The following is a 14,842-nucleotide window of genomic DNA, read 5'->3' on the forward strand; positions in this document are numbered from 1 at the left end:
GTGATTTGTTTCTCTTTATTTCTTAAAAGCATTCCCATGGGGATTGCTATTCTCAGAGTTTGTGGATGGACCTCTAAGACATGACCTCATCCAGGAAGCACAATGTTCCAGTACATGACTTGCCGCCAGTGATTAAGTGGGAAATTTAACTTTTAGCACGAAAAGTGAAGGGAGAAGATATAATGACCCAAACTTTCTAATACCCTTGCTTTTGTGTTCAGTAGCGTCAGGAAGGAGCTGGTCCAGTCCACAGCTTGCTTTCATGGAGGATCTGGAGCCTAGATTACTACCCTTCAGTGCAAGTCCATTACTTAGTCATAGATGACAAAAAAGGGATTGTGGAGCCAGTTCTAGTGGAGTAGGAAACAGCAAAGAAATGTGACTAGCCAAGCCCCAGGGGTTTTAGTTCTCTGATGATAGCTGTAAGGATTTTTTCCTAGGTCACTTTTTGTGACCTAAGGACAAGCAGCTTTTGATTCTATTGTACATATTATTGGACTTCAGGAAAGTAGTAATAGCCAAGGAGTGCCAAAATCAGATCTAAGGCTTTTCAGAGCAATGGCCCAACTACCCAGTCTGTCGTTTCAAAGTGACCAGAACACCAAAAAGATGCCATCTGTGGAATTTTATGGCTGCAGAACTATGAGTCATTCTTCAAGTGAATAGTGAATGTCTCCAACAAGGCACTCTTGAAATTAGATTTGGACCTCCCTTCTTCCTCAGTTGGAAGAGGAAAGAGAGAGAGGGAGAGAGGGAGGGAGAGAGTGTGGGAGAGAGGGAGAGAGGGAGGGAGGGAGGGGGGCAGCGCCAGCCTAAGGGTAGCGAGCTGTCTCGTTTACTTTCTGTCTAGGGCAGAAGATTTCAAACTGTATGTAGCAGAATCACAGTTTGTACCCGGAGTGAAGGGGAAGCCAAGAAGGGTGAGAGGGCTCCAGGTCTGTCTTCTCTGTTTCAATAAGGGTAATTCTCCTTTGATCTGTTTTATTTATTTGATAATGGACTTTCACATCTTTAAAGATAAACATGAGAAAACCACTATTAAAAGAAATGACTAAACCAATGGTGCTGCCTAACCTTAGGGAGAACTTAGGACAGAATTTATGGTAGAACCGCTGGATGGATGGCTGACATGCCACAGCTCAGACCCACATTAGACCCATGACAGGTTCTGCATGGAATTAACTACACTCTTGCTATACCAGTGACTCTCGGATGGTCTCAACCCCCCTGTGCCAGAAAATGCATATGTCTGAAAGGGAGCATCTCCTTCCCAAGGGTTCCCAGCTGCAACTGGGAAGAGAACAGGAAGAGAAACAGAACAGCTACAGCTGCGACTAGGAACAGAAACTGGATGGAGTGGGTCTGCCAAGCAGATCCGTGGGCAGCTCTAGAGTGAATGCCTGCTGGACTTCTCCGGCACATTGGGCATGATCTCTACACTGGGCACCTGGCCAGGGGGCTGCAGAATGGACGGCAGTGGACAGAAGGTCATTGGGAAGGGGAAGATATTCGTGTGTGAGGCAGTGCAGTTCAAGGTTAAATTGCTGTAGGCTGATCTGAAGCAAAGGGAGGCTGCCCACCTGTCTGTCTCTGCACTGGATCAGCTCAGAGTGCTGGGAATAACTTGAGAAGGAAGAATCCCAGGAAGGCTGCTTGCAGTGTTGAGTGTCTAGCTGCTCACCAGAGAGATAACTGCCAGAACATTAGGTTCACGGGCCTTGTATCCCCCAAACCTGGGACTGCCAGCTTCCGATGAGGCTAGTGGAGACATGTGAGCAGGAGGGGCAGGTGACAAGCTCTGAGCATCTAAAGCTTTCCTGAGCTTCTAGCCACAGCGCTAGTGGCCATGTTCAGATAGCTGTTGTTTGTCCTTCTCCAACCTGTCAATCCTTGTTCAGCCTCATGAAACCTATACCCCAGGGAGCTGTATAGCCTAGAAGCACATGAAGTTTGTTTTCCTCATTCTAAATGGAAATAGCCACTCTATCATACACCTTTGGCCTCTCCATCATCAGTGTATTACAATATCTTGTCCTTAAACTTTGACACCACATCTCCTTTTTTAGGTCAGTCATCACCAGGTAAGCTACATACTGCTGAGCTCCAGACCCAGGGTCTCAGGCCAAGTTCGAGGGTACTAGGCACACCTTGCACACGATCCTGGGCAGCATGGCCTTCAGCGCCATCATTCCTGGGCCTTAAATCTGTGCACCTGCCTCTCACATCAGAGTTGGCCTTTTTAGATCCAGAAACTAAGAAGTAGAATCAATTTAGATAGAAGAGCATATGTGGCTGTATCTCTTGTACATCAGTGCATCCTGCAACGTGACACACCAGGCATATGTCCACTGTCTGGGCAGATGATGCTGTATAAGGAAAGCAATGCTTGACTTGATTCTTTCTCAGGAAAGGTCTCCCTCTCCATCCCCCAGTTCTCACCCCCTCCTCTAGAAAGTCTCCATTCAAAAGTTAGCACCTTCCATGCTTCCCTCAAGCCACTGCTCTGAGACATGTATATAAATATGAGGCTAGAGCATCTCTCTTCCTTGAAACATTGAGCCTGAGTAAGGGCTGGGCCCCCAAACTGAGGACTGAGAAAAAATAGTGCAGCTGGTGAAGAAAGACTTGGCCAGTATGTGGATTTAGTCTCCAGAGTTTACATCCTAGAGCTGAAGAGCCTGTAGCTTTCTGGGATGACTTCTTTCTGTTTAGGTCTCATCCTGGTCCCGTCAGTTCCCATTGCAAACAGGTGTAGTTTGGGTCGCACTTGTCTCTCTTAAACACAGCTAGCAGGATGGGAAGGCCAGGGGCTGCAGGTAAAAGTCAAGGCCTAGTAGAGGGTCCTTAACGCAGTGCACACAGCCAGCTGCCTCTCCTCGGCCTTGCACTTAACCTGCGCTCCCTCAGGACTCTTCTCACCTCAGTGAGTAGGGTCACGGGTACAGTCCTCTGGGGAAGGGGGATTCCACATAGGGGAGAGGAGGAGCTGCTATCACTGGTGACTAGGGCAGGAACTCCCTTTGGGGCGTGTTAATGGATACAGGGTAGAAGGAGTCAGCCAGCCAGCTGGGGGTAGGGGCTCTCCAGTGTTCCCACGCCAGCAGAAGCTCCTTTATCAGGATGGAGACAGGGCTGGGGGACGAGGTCAGGCGAGAGGGAGCAATTATTCCTCCAGCACCCTGGCTCTTCGCCTCTTTCCTTCAGATGAAATTCTCTACATCATCCTCCCCAGTTTCAACCCCTCCCCTCTCCACCCCCGCCCCGCCCTGTGCCCATCCCTGCTGGCCACTGGGTCCATCGCCCAGGAGCCACCTCCCCTTTCTCCTCCCCTGCGGTTCTGTTTTTCGTTGGCATCTGGCCGGGCATAGCCATCACCCTCCCCCTCACTCTCCCCACATCCCTTGGCTCCGCAGAGGTCCCGGTCCCTCGTCCCCTCCTCCAGCCCAGCCCGCCTCTGATAGGGGCGGAGGAGACAGGAGGATGCATTCCTTTAGTCCCTTCACAGCCTGCCCTCTCTCCTTCAGGGACCTGAGGCTCTGAGCTGTGGCTCCCTTCCGGTCTCCCTACAAACTGCCCCCTGCCACCCTGTTAACTGTCAGTAGCCTTTAAGAAAGCTGAGGTGCCCCCACAGCGCTGACCTACATAGCCAGGGCCAGGGCGGGAGGGGCTCTTCCCCAAGTCCCCTCACCCCTGGCCCCGCCTCCTCCCCCCCTTCATCTCCCTACTGTTACAAACCCAAGAAGATTTGAGTTTCAGACTGAAGCAAGAGGGGCTAAGCAAGCCACCCCACCCCAAATTTGGAGAATCAATCTTGGTCCAGGAAAGCTTTGGGCTTTCTCTGCATCCTCCTCCCCAAATATCTTCATCCTTCCTTTTGCCCAACCTTCCCCCACTGCCTCCCCCCGCCTCCTCCGCTCTTGTCTGGGCTTCTTTTCCCAGCTTCTGCCGCCGCCAGGGATATTGCCATCCCGGGCCCTCTCCGCCCAGTGTTGTTGTTTTGCTCCAAGGAGAAGCACCCCCCCTCCCTGTTCCTTGCCCACGCCCCCCTCAACAGCCTCACCCAGGCCCCCTTCCCTGCCCACTCCAAGCTGCGCCGCGGGTGAGGGGGGGCGGGGGAGCAGAAATGTTTGCATACAGCAGTTTGGGGGATTGCACTGGCTACCCAACCCCTCCAGACATACATACACAAACACCCGACACACGCCCTGACTGAAACAGCGACAAATCTCACTCCGCCCCCAACACACACTGACACAGACATACACACAGATACTGACACAGAAACGCAGAACCAGACACCAACACAGACGCGCACACCCAGACACACACACGGACCTCAACACATCTAGACCTCTGGCTGCTTATAACAGCCCCAGACCCCAGGTGCACACGCAGACACACTCGACGGTGTGCAAGGAGGGTGCCTACCCGGCACACCCCACGGTCCACAGAGACACGGATGCTCAGAGACAGACACAGGGGTATTAACAGCGACTGGCGACTTTAACCCCCGGTTCCAAACAAAGCCAACAGGCTCCCTCCGCCCACGCTGCCGGTCCGAACCCCCGCCCCGGCCCCTCCCCACCTCCCCTGGCGCCGCCCCCTCCCTCACTCACCGTCCTGGGAGAGGTTGGCCCCGCCGGGCGCCCAGCAGCAGGCGAAAAGCAGGAGCAGGGGCAGGGCTGAAGGGGCCCCCATCGCGCTTCCCGGCCGGCTCCCTGGCTGGGCGCTGGCGAGCCTGGGTCCCCAGGGGCTGGGGCTGGGGTGGGGGGGTAGACGACGACACTGACCGAAAGGGCGCCCCCGAGCCGCTTCGGAGCCCGGGGCCGAGGCGGGGACCGGGAGGGAGCCGGCGCTGCTGCAGTCGCGGGGATTAAATAGGGCGCTCGGAGCAAACCATTCTGTTGGAGGTGGAGGGGGGGTGACGGGGGGCTGGGCTGGTCGCGGGGGGGACAGCCTGCCGCATTCCCCACTCCCCCCGCCTCCAGCACCCCCTCCGCGCCGTCGTGGTGCCTTCCACCTTCTCCCCCGGGAGCTCCACCAGCCGGGTTCGGGTGTGGAGCAGAGGGAGCGAGCTGGCTCAGCAGTGGGACCCGGCGCCCACCCCTCTTAGGCTCGGGGTGGAGGGAGGGGAGTCGGACAGGGCCCTGGGCCAGCTGGCGGGAGCGGCCACTGCAGGCCTGGGCAAGGGCGTGCCCACTAGCCCGAGATCCTCCAGCCCCGCCCTCCCTCCTTTGGCAACTGGGGATCCCCAGGAGCCCTGGGGTCCCCCTGTCAACAGTGTGCTCAGGGACATCTCAGCAGTGGTTGACCAGTTGCCTTGCTCATTCTCTGAAGAGCTAACATCCCTAGTTCCTCTGGCCCAAGAGCCCCAAGTTATACGTCCAGCAACAATTTGTGGCCCCAGGCAATATCCTTTGAAAGGCATCTTCCAGCAAACCCCTAGGCCTTGGGATCCACGCTTCCTTCAGTCCCTCCTCGAAGACTGACTCTCCTACTCTTCCCCCCCACCGCACCCCACCCCCGGCCCCAAACACAGTGATTTCTCTTCAGACTGCCCAACCAAGCAGCCTACAAAACCACTCAGTTGTTTGCCCCCTTAATCCTTCCTGTTCCCCCACTTTACTGCCGGCCCTTACCCTCAATATTTTTCTTCTTTCTTAATACTTCAGAGAATCTTGTCCTTCCCTCTCAAGTTTTAGTGAGTAATCTTCCGGGATGAATCTACAGATCTTCAGGAAGCTGCCCCCTTTAAGGACCCCTGCATCTGTGGTTAATGCAGTTCTCAGTGCCTGAGGCCAGATATAAGATGGATGAGAGAGGCTGGATGACTCTACTTGCTCTTGGCTCAAGAGTTCCAAACCCCTGGGGTTTGCTAGTATTTTTTTGTTTGTTTGTTTTTGTTTTCTGTGACTGAGGATCTCTGGGAGAGTCTTGGTACATCCCAGAGAGAGACCCTTCCGAGTCAGTTTTGCTCAAACTTAACTTTGGGGCATACATTCCTAAATTTTACAATCTCTGAATCAGATAATTTTACATATATAAGGATTCTTGGAAAATATTTGACCCAACCCCTTATTACACAGGTGCAGCTGAGATTGTAAGTGTATTAACTAATCTACCTAAGGTTATTTTGGCAGGTAATACTAGAAAACACAAGTGTTAGCCAGGACGTGGAACAATAGAAATTTTTTTTTGGCCACACCTTTCGCATGCAGAACAGTGGCAACTCTGGATCATTAACCTGCTGCCCCACCAGGGAACTCCTGGAACAGTATCATCTTTATTTTTTATTTTATTTTATTTTTTTATTTTTTATTTTTTTGTCTTTTTTGCCATTTCTTGGGCTGCTCCCACGGCATATGGAGGTTCCCAGGCTAGGGGTCCAATCAGAGCTGTAGCTGCCAGCCTATGCCAGAGCCACAGCAACTCGGGATTCGAGCCGCGTCTGCAACCTACACCACAGCTCACGGCAATGCCGGATCGTTAACCCGCTGAGCAAGGCCGGGGACCGAACCCGCAACCTCATGGTTCCTAGTTGGATTCGTTAACCACTGCGACACGACGGGAACTCCCAGTATAATTTTTAAAGTGCCCTCCAATCCTGTGATGGCAGTTTTGTCCCTGGATGAGGGACCTGTCTTAGGACTCCTGGACCAGTCCCCTCTCTGCACCGATTCTGCCTCACCGTGCTAATCTTTAATGTTTGGGTCATCTTTTCCCTTCTCAGACAGGCTTTCTCAGCTGCCTGTGGTGGCCTTAATGTCTCTGTCACCTAGTTACTCAAAGTCAAGGATGTAGAAAGTACTTTGTAATCTGTAACACTCTACATAAACATTAGTTACTGGTGGAGAGGCCAACAGAGACTATTTTCCAGGAAGACCCTTCAGAATAGTCAGAGAGCTGCCCCATTGTTTTACTCTCTCTGTAGAGTTTATCTATGGTTTCTAGGAGAAGAGCTCTGCCTATCTCTTGACCATTTCCTGGGTGTCTGGGTATTATTAAGAATTTTTTGCAGAGGTCCTGTCGTGGCGCAGCGGAAGCGAATCTGACTAGGCACCATGAGGTTATGGGTTCGATCCCTGGCCTCACTCAGTGGGTTAAGGATCTGGTGTTGCCGTGAGCTGTGGTGTAGGTCGCAGATGTGGCTCGGATCTGGCATTGCTGTGGCTGAGGCGTTTGCTATGAGTGTAGCCCTAAAAAAACAAAACAAAAAAAAAAGATTTTTTTGTAGGACAGTTTTTACCACAAGGTCCTACTGTATTGCACAGGGAACTATATTCAAGATCCTGTGATAAACTAAATGGAAAATAAGGTGAAAAAGAAGATACGTATGTAACTGAATCGCTTTGCTGTACAGCAGAAATTAACACAACATTGCAAATCAGCTATTACTTTAATAATTTTTTTTTTTAAAAGGACAGTTTTGGACTACCTTAGGCTGCCTGACTTGCCTGCCTTGACATGTCCCAGTGACTCCAAATGGTTCTGTTGCGCTGGGGTCCTGAAATCTCTGAGAGGCCAAGATGGAGGGAGGAGTGTGGTGGAGGGCTGTGGCCAGCTGGAGGTAAGAAAGAGGTGGGGCTGGGCTATGGGATTGGACAGGAGGGGAGAGAAGGGGAAAAATTGGGCTCTCCGACAGGGGTGAGGTTAGGTTGGCGTGAGTTTTGTTGTGCAGAGAAAAGGAAGGAGTGTGTGTTTTCAAAAGGAGAAGAGGGCTTCAGAGAAGAAGGATCAGGCTATCCTAGGTAAAGAGTCTTGATGGATAAAGAGTATTATCTTAGGAGCTAAAGAAACGTGAGAGATCATCTAAGCGGGATTAAGAGAGGACATGTTAGTGTTGGGGGGATTGAGAATGGGGTTGGGTGGGATTGGGACGGGGCAGGATGTGGGATTAGGGTCCAAGCTTCTGTAACTAATCACCTTTTCCATCTGCTACTCTGCCAGGATCCTGATCCTCTTCTGCCTGCCCTCTCTTAATTCTCTAATGACTCTGCCCGTCTGGCCCCACCCTGTACTGTAACCGCCCGGGGATGAGAACCTAGGGTGGGAGGAGAGGGGGAGAGCTTTTGTGGAGAGCGAGTATTAAGAGCTAGCAAATGAGACTCTGGAATGCTCTTTTCCGACTGGCTCCTTTTCTCTTTTCTGCATCATCAGCATCAGTTTGGCAGCACTTTAGGCCTTGGGAATAGGAAGCAGTCGTTGGCTTTTAGAAGAAGAAAGGAGTATTTGAATTGTAAGGGGCCTTCAAGATTTACCTAATTAATACCCCTGGTTGAACAGATGAGGACAATGAAGCTCAGAGAAGTTAAGTCACTCTCTTTGTTCACACAGCTCTAGAGTAAAGGGGTTACCAGAATTGGGTAAATGAGGCAGAGTGTACCCTTGGGGGCAGGAGGAATAAGAAGGATTCCCAGGACTCTCGAGGAGCCGTGTCCACTTTGAAGAATCCCCACTCCTGGGCAGTGTCTCTGACAGAGGCAGGTTTGGAATAACTCCTTACCTATAATCACTCTGATGCCCTTTGTACTTGGGCACTCAGCATCTTACAGGCACCCTATTCACTGGGAATAGAGTTTTACAAAGAAAGCCTGACCTACAAGGATTAGCCTCATCCTGAAAACAGGTAAAATAAAAGTATCCATGTTGGATTGTGATCTCTATGGTTACTCTTCACGCGAAAATGCTATGACATACATTCTCTGTTTCCCAGAGACTTGCGCAGAGTCTGGAGTAGATTGTCTGTGGGATTAAAGAACTGGTCACTGCAATGAAACTGGGGGCGGGGCGGGAGGAGCAGACACGGGGAGAGGAGAGAAGGCGAGAGGGCTGGCTCCTGGGTGCCCCTGTCCACTCAGCAACAGCCTGGGTGGCCGGGGGTGAGGAATGCAGTGCTGGCACCGGTGCTGGGCTAGGCGCAGCTGTGTGGGCCCTGGGCATTCCTTTCCCGCGCTGCTCCTCTGGGGTGGGGGGAGGGGAAGGGCAGGAGCTTGGCCGTCGCCATCCAGGAGGGGGACGATGGCACCTGAAGGGAAAAACTCAGCTGACTTGGCTCCGTTGGGCTTTGCCCTCTCACCCTTCGCCTCTTGTGGGCCTTTTTTTTTTGGATCACTCCGTTCTGCGCGGGTTTCCACATTTGCTTTACTCTTTAATTTTCCACCCAACTAAACCAGGACGCCTCATCCTGCTTCTTACTTCCGTTATCCAGTTTTAATGAACCCCATCCTTAATAATAACCTTCGCGTGTGTTTTAATTCTAACCTTAATTGAATTCTCATTTCAACCCTAACCCTAATCTATTACAGACTCTAACTGCTAATCCTAATACCAACCCCAATTTAATTGTTCATTTTAAGCAGCGTCTTAATTCTAACCTGTTATAAGCCACAAACTTAGGACAGCACCTGGCATTTAATAAAAATGATCACAGGTACCAGGTTTTTGACAATCCGTTGTGTGCTGTACTTTGTGCTGGATACTTTATATGCGCGGTATGCCGTTTAGGGACCTGAAAATACCTTAATGTCATTTGAATTGTTAGCTGCCTTGCAGATAGGAAGAAATAAAGGTTTAATGAGACTATGTAATTTGTAAATAGTGGATCCAAATCCAGTTTGTGTTCATTTATCTTTTTGCTAACAAATCTTTTCTGATCGACCTTTTCCTAAAATCCTAATTCAGACTAGAATAAATTCTAAAATACTGAGTTTCTTGGGAGTATTTTATTAGTTTTTTTTTTTAAATAGTCGTACAAAACAGAAACCAACCAAACCAACCAAAATGCCACATCTCCCTGCCCAGAAACCCCCTTGCCACCTTAAAACATTAAAGTAACGTATTTGTGGAGTTCCCGTTGTAGCTCAGTGGGTTTAAGGACCTGTCTCGTATTCATGAGGATGCGGGTTGGAGCCCTGGCCTTGCTCAGTAGGTTAAGGATCTGGTATTGCCATGAGCTTCAGCGTGGGTCACAGATTTGGTTCAGATCTGGCGTGGCTGTGGCTGTGGCGTAGGCTGGCAGTTGCAGCTCCCATTCAACCCCTGGTCTCGGAACTTCCATATGCCCACAGGTGCGGCCCTAAAAGGAAAAAAAAAATACAAAGAAAAAAAAATATATTTATAAAGTTAAAATAATCAAACTAAGAAAAGAAACAAACTGAAAGGAAAAGCTTCCTTCTCCTTCCCAGACTCACCGCTCTGTATCGTGTCACCCCTGGGGCCCTTGTTCCCATTGGAGTTTTGCAGCATAGCAGCTCTGCCTTCCAGGCACATCAGGAAAGCCCATAAAGTGAAGGTAAACACCTGTCAATGACATCACCCTGTGTATGCATGTGACTTGGGCATGAGGCTGACTAGACAACTTAAATTTACGATTAGCAGTAACTGTTAAAGGCTGATGCTGTGCCAGGCTGTGTGCTAAGCTTTTCACATTTATTATCCTCTTTGATATTCACAAGCTCCCTGTGAATACCCCTATTTTACAGATGAGGACAGCAAGGCCTGGAGAAGCTACGTGGCTGGCACAGAATCACAAAGATGGTGAATGGGAGACACAGGTTTCAGAGACAGATTTGTCTTACTATCCAGCCTCAGTTTTTAACAACTAGACTTAGCCAGGGAGGCTTGTTAGAGAAGAGGTCATTTGAGCTTTGTTCTAGAGGAGAGAAGGGGAGTTGCTTGATATTAGCAAGGAGGATGACCCATGAAAGTGTAGATGGACCCAGATCGATATGGGAAGAGACAGCACAAAGGAAAAGGAGCACGATAACCAGTGAGCAGAGGGCAATGAGCAAAAAGTGAGAGTGAAATAGGGGAATAGGACAAATATGAGCAGAGACCCGGGGACATTTCTGTGAGAAATTCAGGCACAAATAAAATCGTGTAATAAATACATGTGCCACTCTTGCTTCAGCTACAGGCTGATTGATGTATTTTGGAAAGACAGGAGACACACAAAATCATCTGCAAACAAAAATACACATTTCAGTTACATGGGAATCTGTAGCCTCCCCAACAAAATCTCTCCTCATCCATCTCCTTGCATTCTGTGCTCCAGCAAATATCAAATGGCTTGTAATTTCCCCCACACACCATGTTGTTTCATGCCTCAGTGTCTTTGCACCTACTGTTTTCTATACCTGGATCGCCCATCTCATTAAGCCCGATGAAACGTGTTATTCGTCGAAACTTTGATCAGGTGTCCTTGTCTCTGTTGAAGCCTTTTGCACAGACTTAATCATTCCTTGCTGGGTGCTCCCACCCTGTGGGACATATACTTCCACTGATACACTTTTTTCACTGTGTAGCAATAGTTTGTCTCCATGTTTTCCGCTTCTAACATGAGCTCTTTGAGGACAGGGATGATGTTTCGAGAATCCTGTTATTCCCAGTGCTCAGCACAGAAACAGAAAAATGGTGGCATCTCAGTTAATTCTACTGAATATGATATGTTTACAAACACCTGGGCTTGAGCGACCTTTTCTTTTCCAGAAGCATGTTCAGGTATATCATCTCATTTCGTTGGTAGACTCCCCGTAGGCCTGTATGTGTTCCTGTAGATACAGTGTGTCCCCAGTTAGGTGAGGGAGTCTAATGCACATGTATATGTACTTTCTATCCACGTATTCAAGATATGTTTTGTAATTTTTGGAACTGGCTTTAGAGCCTGCTACTTCCTTTTGCATAGCTTCGATTGTGGAAAATTTTCATCCTTTGAAGTTGGCTTTTAATTTGGAAAATAGCCAAAGGTCTTTGGGATCCACGCGTTCTGGATAAGTGGCGGTTCATGTTGGGTAACACAAAAACCAGACTTGGCTGTCAAGTAATAATACATGGCTTATGAGTTGACTAATATGTTGGTTCTTGAGGCAGTTCTCAAAGAGGAGTTCTACACAACTTCTGAGCAGTGGCATTCTACTCTACTTCTTAATACAAACAAAATCAAACAAGTGTCATTTTATAGCCACACTTGGTGAACTTACATGCTTGCGTATAAGAATGCAAAAAAGATCAGATGTCCAGAATAGAAGGCCCTGATCATCCGCTCGTTCATTCACTCTTTTGTTCATTCATTTAGTTTATTGAGTCTTTACGTGCAGTGCACAATGCTAGTTGAAATTGGGTATTTTGACCCGGCTGTTTGGTTGCAATCTATTACAAAACAAAAAAACAAACAAACAACTATAAACCCAGGTTTTATTTTTATAATTACAAAATGGTCAGTGAGTGTTCTTACCCCACCCCCAATTCCCACCCTGTTTTTGAGCCTCATTTCATCTGCCAGAAATAATGATAGTAACGATAATAATGCAAGAGTCAGGGATAAGATAATAATATTCAGGGATGCAAAGTACATGAAGACCAATGTGACGGTGACGGCTTAATTTCAGAATCATGAAGTAGGAGTGAATGTTCAAAAATGCCACAACATGGAGTTCTCGTCGTGGCTCAGCAGAAACAAATCTGACTAGTATCCATGAGGATGCAGGTTCGATCTCTGGCCTTGCTCAGTGGGTTAAGGATCCGGCGTTGCCGTGAGCTGTGGTATAGGTCGCAGACGTGGCTCAGATCCTGAGTTGCTGTGGTTGTGGCGTAGGCCACCAGCTGTAGCTCCAATTAGACCCCTAGCTTGGGAACCTCCAGATGCCGTGGGTGTGGCCCTAAAAAAAAAAAAAAAAAAAAAAGCCCCAATAAGATGTTAATGTCTGGTGCTAGGCTCTAGAAAATCCAAGGATAAGTGTGTCAGGAAACTGATCTTTGAGGAACTCATAGTCCAGTAGGAAAGATAGGCAAACATGTAATTTCTACACTGTGATAAATGCTGCAGTGCAATTGTATATAAGGCACCAGAGAATTAGGGAAGAGGCAAGGATTACATTTATGGAAAATCTTAAGGAATGACTAGGAGTTGGCCAGATGTGAAAAGGGTGAAAGGCATTACAAAAGGGAACAGCCTCTGCAAAAGCAGGAGAGCAAGAAACGGTGTAGTCATTTGTGACTAGGCTGTGAAGGGAATTTATGCTAGAGATTGCCTTTTCTTCTGCAGACAAGGAGTCATTGAAGGGTTTTAAGCAGGAAAATGCCAGTGCCAGATTTGCATTTTAGAGCGATAACTCTGGCAGTGGTGGATGGATGGACTGGAGGATACACATCATTTGATTTAGAAGCCTGACCCTTCTGGGGACCACAAATCCAGTACCATGACATTGAACAGGATGCAGCGTGTGTGGTCTTGTATGATCCTGGTGGAGATAACCCCAGGATACTGTTGTAGGGTCCAGACATCAATATAGAGTGTACACAATACTGTGGAGCATACAGACCCAGGCGTGCACAGCAACATAAACTTGTATAGAGTATGGGGTTAGGTGCCACTACTACCTGTCCTGGCTTGCCAGGAACTCAGGCATTTCCCAGGACTTTCAGTGCGAAAATTGGAAAGGTCCCTGACAAATGGGATGGTTGGTCTCCTTAGGCAGTTCCTGGCAGAAATAGCCTGCATTCCTTCTGCAGCACCCGTTACTCAAAGGGACCATCTCCTTGTCAAGCAGAGGGGTTGGGGGGCTATCTCCAGTCTCCAGTTCAGACTGGAGGAGGAGGAAAGCTTAGTGTGCTCTTTTTGTTTTAGGGGAGGGTAGAGGTGGGAACAGGGAGGAGTAGTGATGCATCAAAATAGCCAGGCCAGCTGAACCCGAGGAAGGACTAAGTGGGCAGCGGAGGGTGGAGATGGGTTTTGAATCTAGGATCTCCCCTCCATTCTCTGAGTCCTGGGCTCTCTGCTGGTGGTAAGGAGCACTGCAGACTCGAAACAGAAAGCCTTTCCAAGAATGAGTTGAATGTATATATTTAGCTTTTCATTCATGCATGAGGTTCACATATAGTTGACTCTTGAACAAGACAGATTTGATACCTGTAGAGATTTGGTATCCTGGGGGTAGGGATGGGGGCCTTTTATTCCTTCAACATTCATGGAGTGCCTACCCTGTGCTTGGCACTCTGTATATGCTGTACCATTCAGTCTTCTGGCACGGCCCTGTATCTTGTAGGTATTATTATTCCCATTTTACAGATGAGGAAAATGAGGCTCAGGAAATGTGGTAACTTCCTACGAGTCATACATTAACTAGTGGAGTCCAGGATCTTCCAGAAAACCAGTATATCCATCTGTTCCTGATCATAGGATTACATGGGGGCACTAGTTAAAAACGACACAAGTATCCAGGAGATAACCTGTGTTCCATAGGTTAATAATAGTGATTCCTCATGCTTAACAAGCTGATTTCCAGGTCCTGACATTCCTGAGAAACTGCACACCACAGCTTGTATCACCCGACAAAGAGCTCAGTGACTCCTGAGAGGACCTTATCTGGAAATAATCACTTGTGCTAAGTTTTAAAACCAAAAAACATCACCGAGTCTTCAACAAATAATTTCCTTGACCCCTCCTCTCCAGCGACTGCTAACTTGTTTATTTTTTACTTTTTGTCTTTTTAGGGCTGCACTCTCGGCGTATGGAGGTTCCCAGGTTAGGGGTCGAATTGGAGCTGCAGCTGCTGGCTTACACCATAGCCACAGCAACGTGGGCTCCGAGCCGCATCTGTGACCTACACCACAGCTCATGGCAATGCCGGATCCTTAACGCACTGATCGAGGCCAGGGATTGAACCTGCATCCTTATGAATACTAGTCAGATTTGTTCCCGCTGAGCCACGACAGGAACTCCAACCTTGTTTATAAAATCCTGTGCAAGCCGGTCCTCGTCTGACTCTCTAACCTTGTGTTGCCTTTTGGCCATGCTGTCCCTCCTTTGGTATCTCTAAGATGCCAAGCTCAGGCCCACCCTAAT

General features: G+C 48.8%; 1 protein-coding gene across 2 annotated transcripts in view; it reads right to left on the reverse strand.

Annotated features, from left to right (window-relative positions):
- The window catches only part of CADM3 (cell adhesion molecule 3), a 32,769-nt gene extending 27,918 nt beyond the window's left edge, over positions 1-4,851 (reverse strand). For both annotated transcript variants that reach the window (XM_003481427.5, XM_001929177.8), the window contains exon 1: positions 4,617-4,851. In XM_003481427.5, coding sequence (XP_003481475.2) covers positions 4,617-4,698 — 82 coding nt within the window. In that variant the 5' untranslated portion in view covers positions 4,699-4,851. The remainder of the gene's footprint in view (positions 1-4,616) is intronic.
- Between the last annotated feature and the right edge of the window lie 9,991 nt (positions 4,852-14,842).

The sequence above is a fragment of the Sus scrofa genome, chromosome 4, assembly GCF_054392235.1.
Source record: "Sus scrofa isolate SSC_HxYL_T2T_F1_AM1 chromosome 4, Sscrofa_HxYL_maternal_Yorkshire_Landrace_v2.0, whole genome shotgun sequence".
NCBI classification, from domain to species: Eukaryota; Metazoa; Chordata; class Mammalia; order Artiodactyla; family Suidae; genus Sus; species Sus scrofa.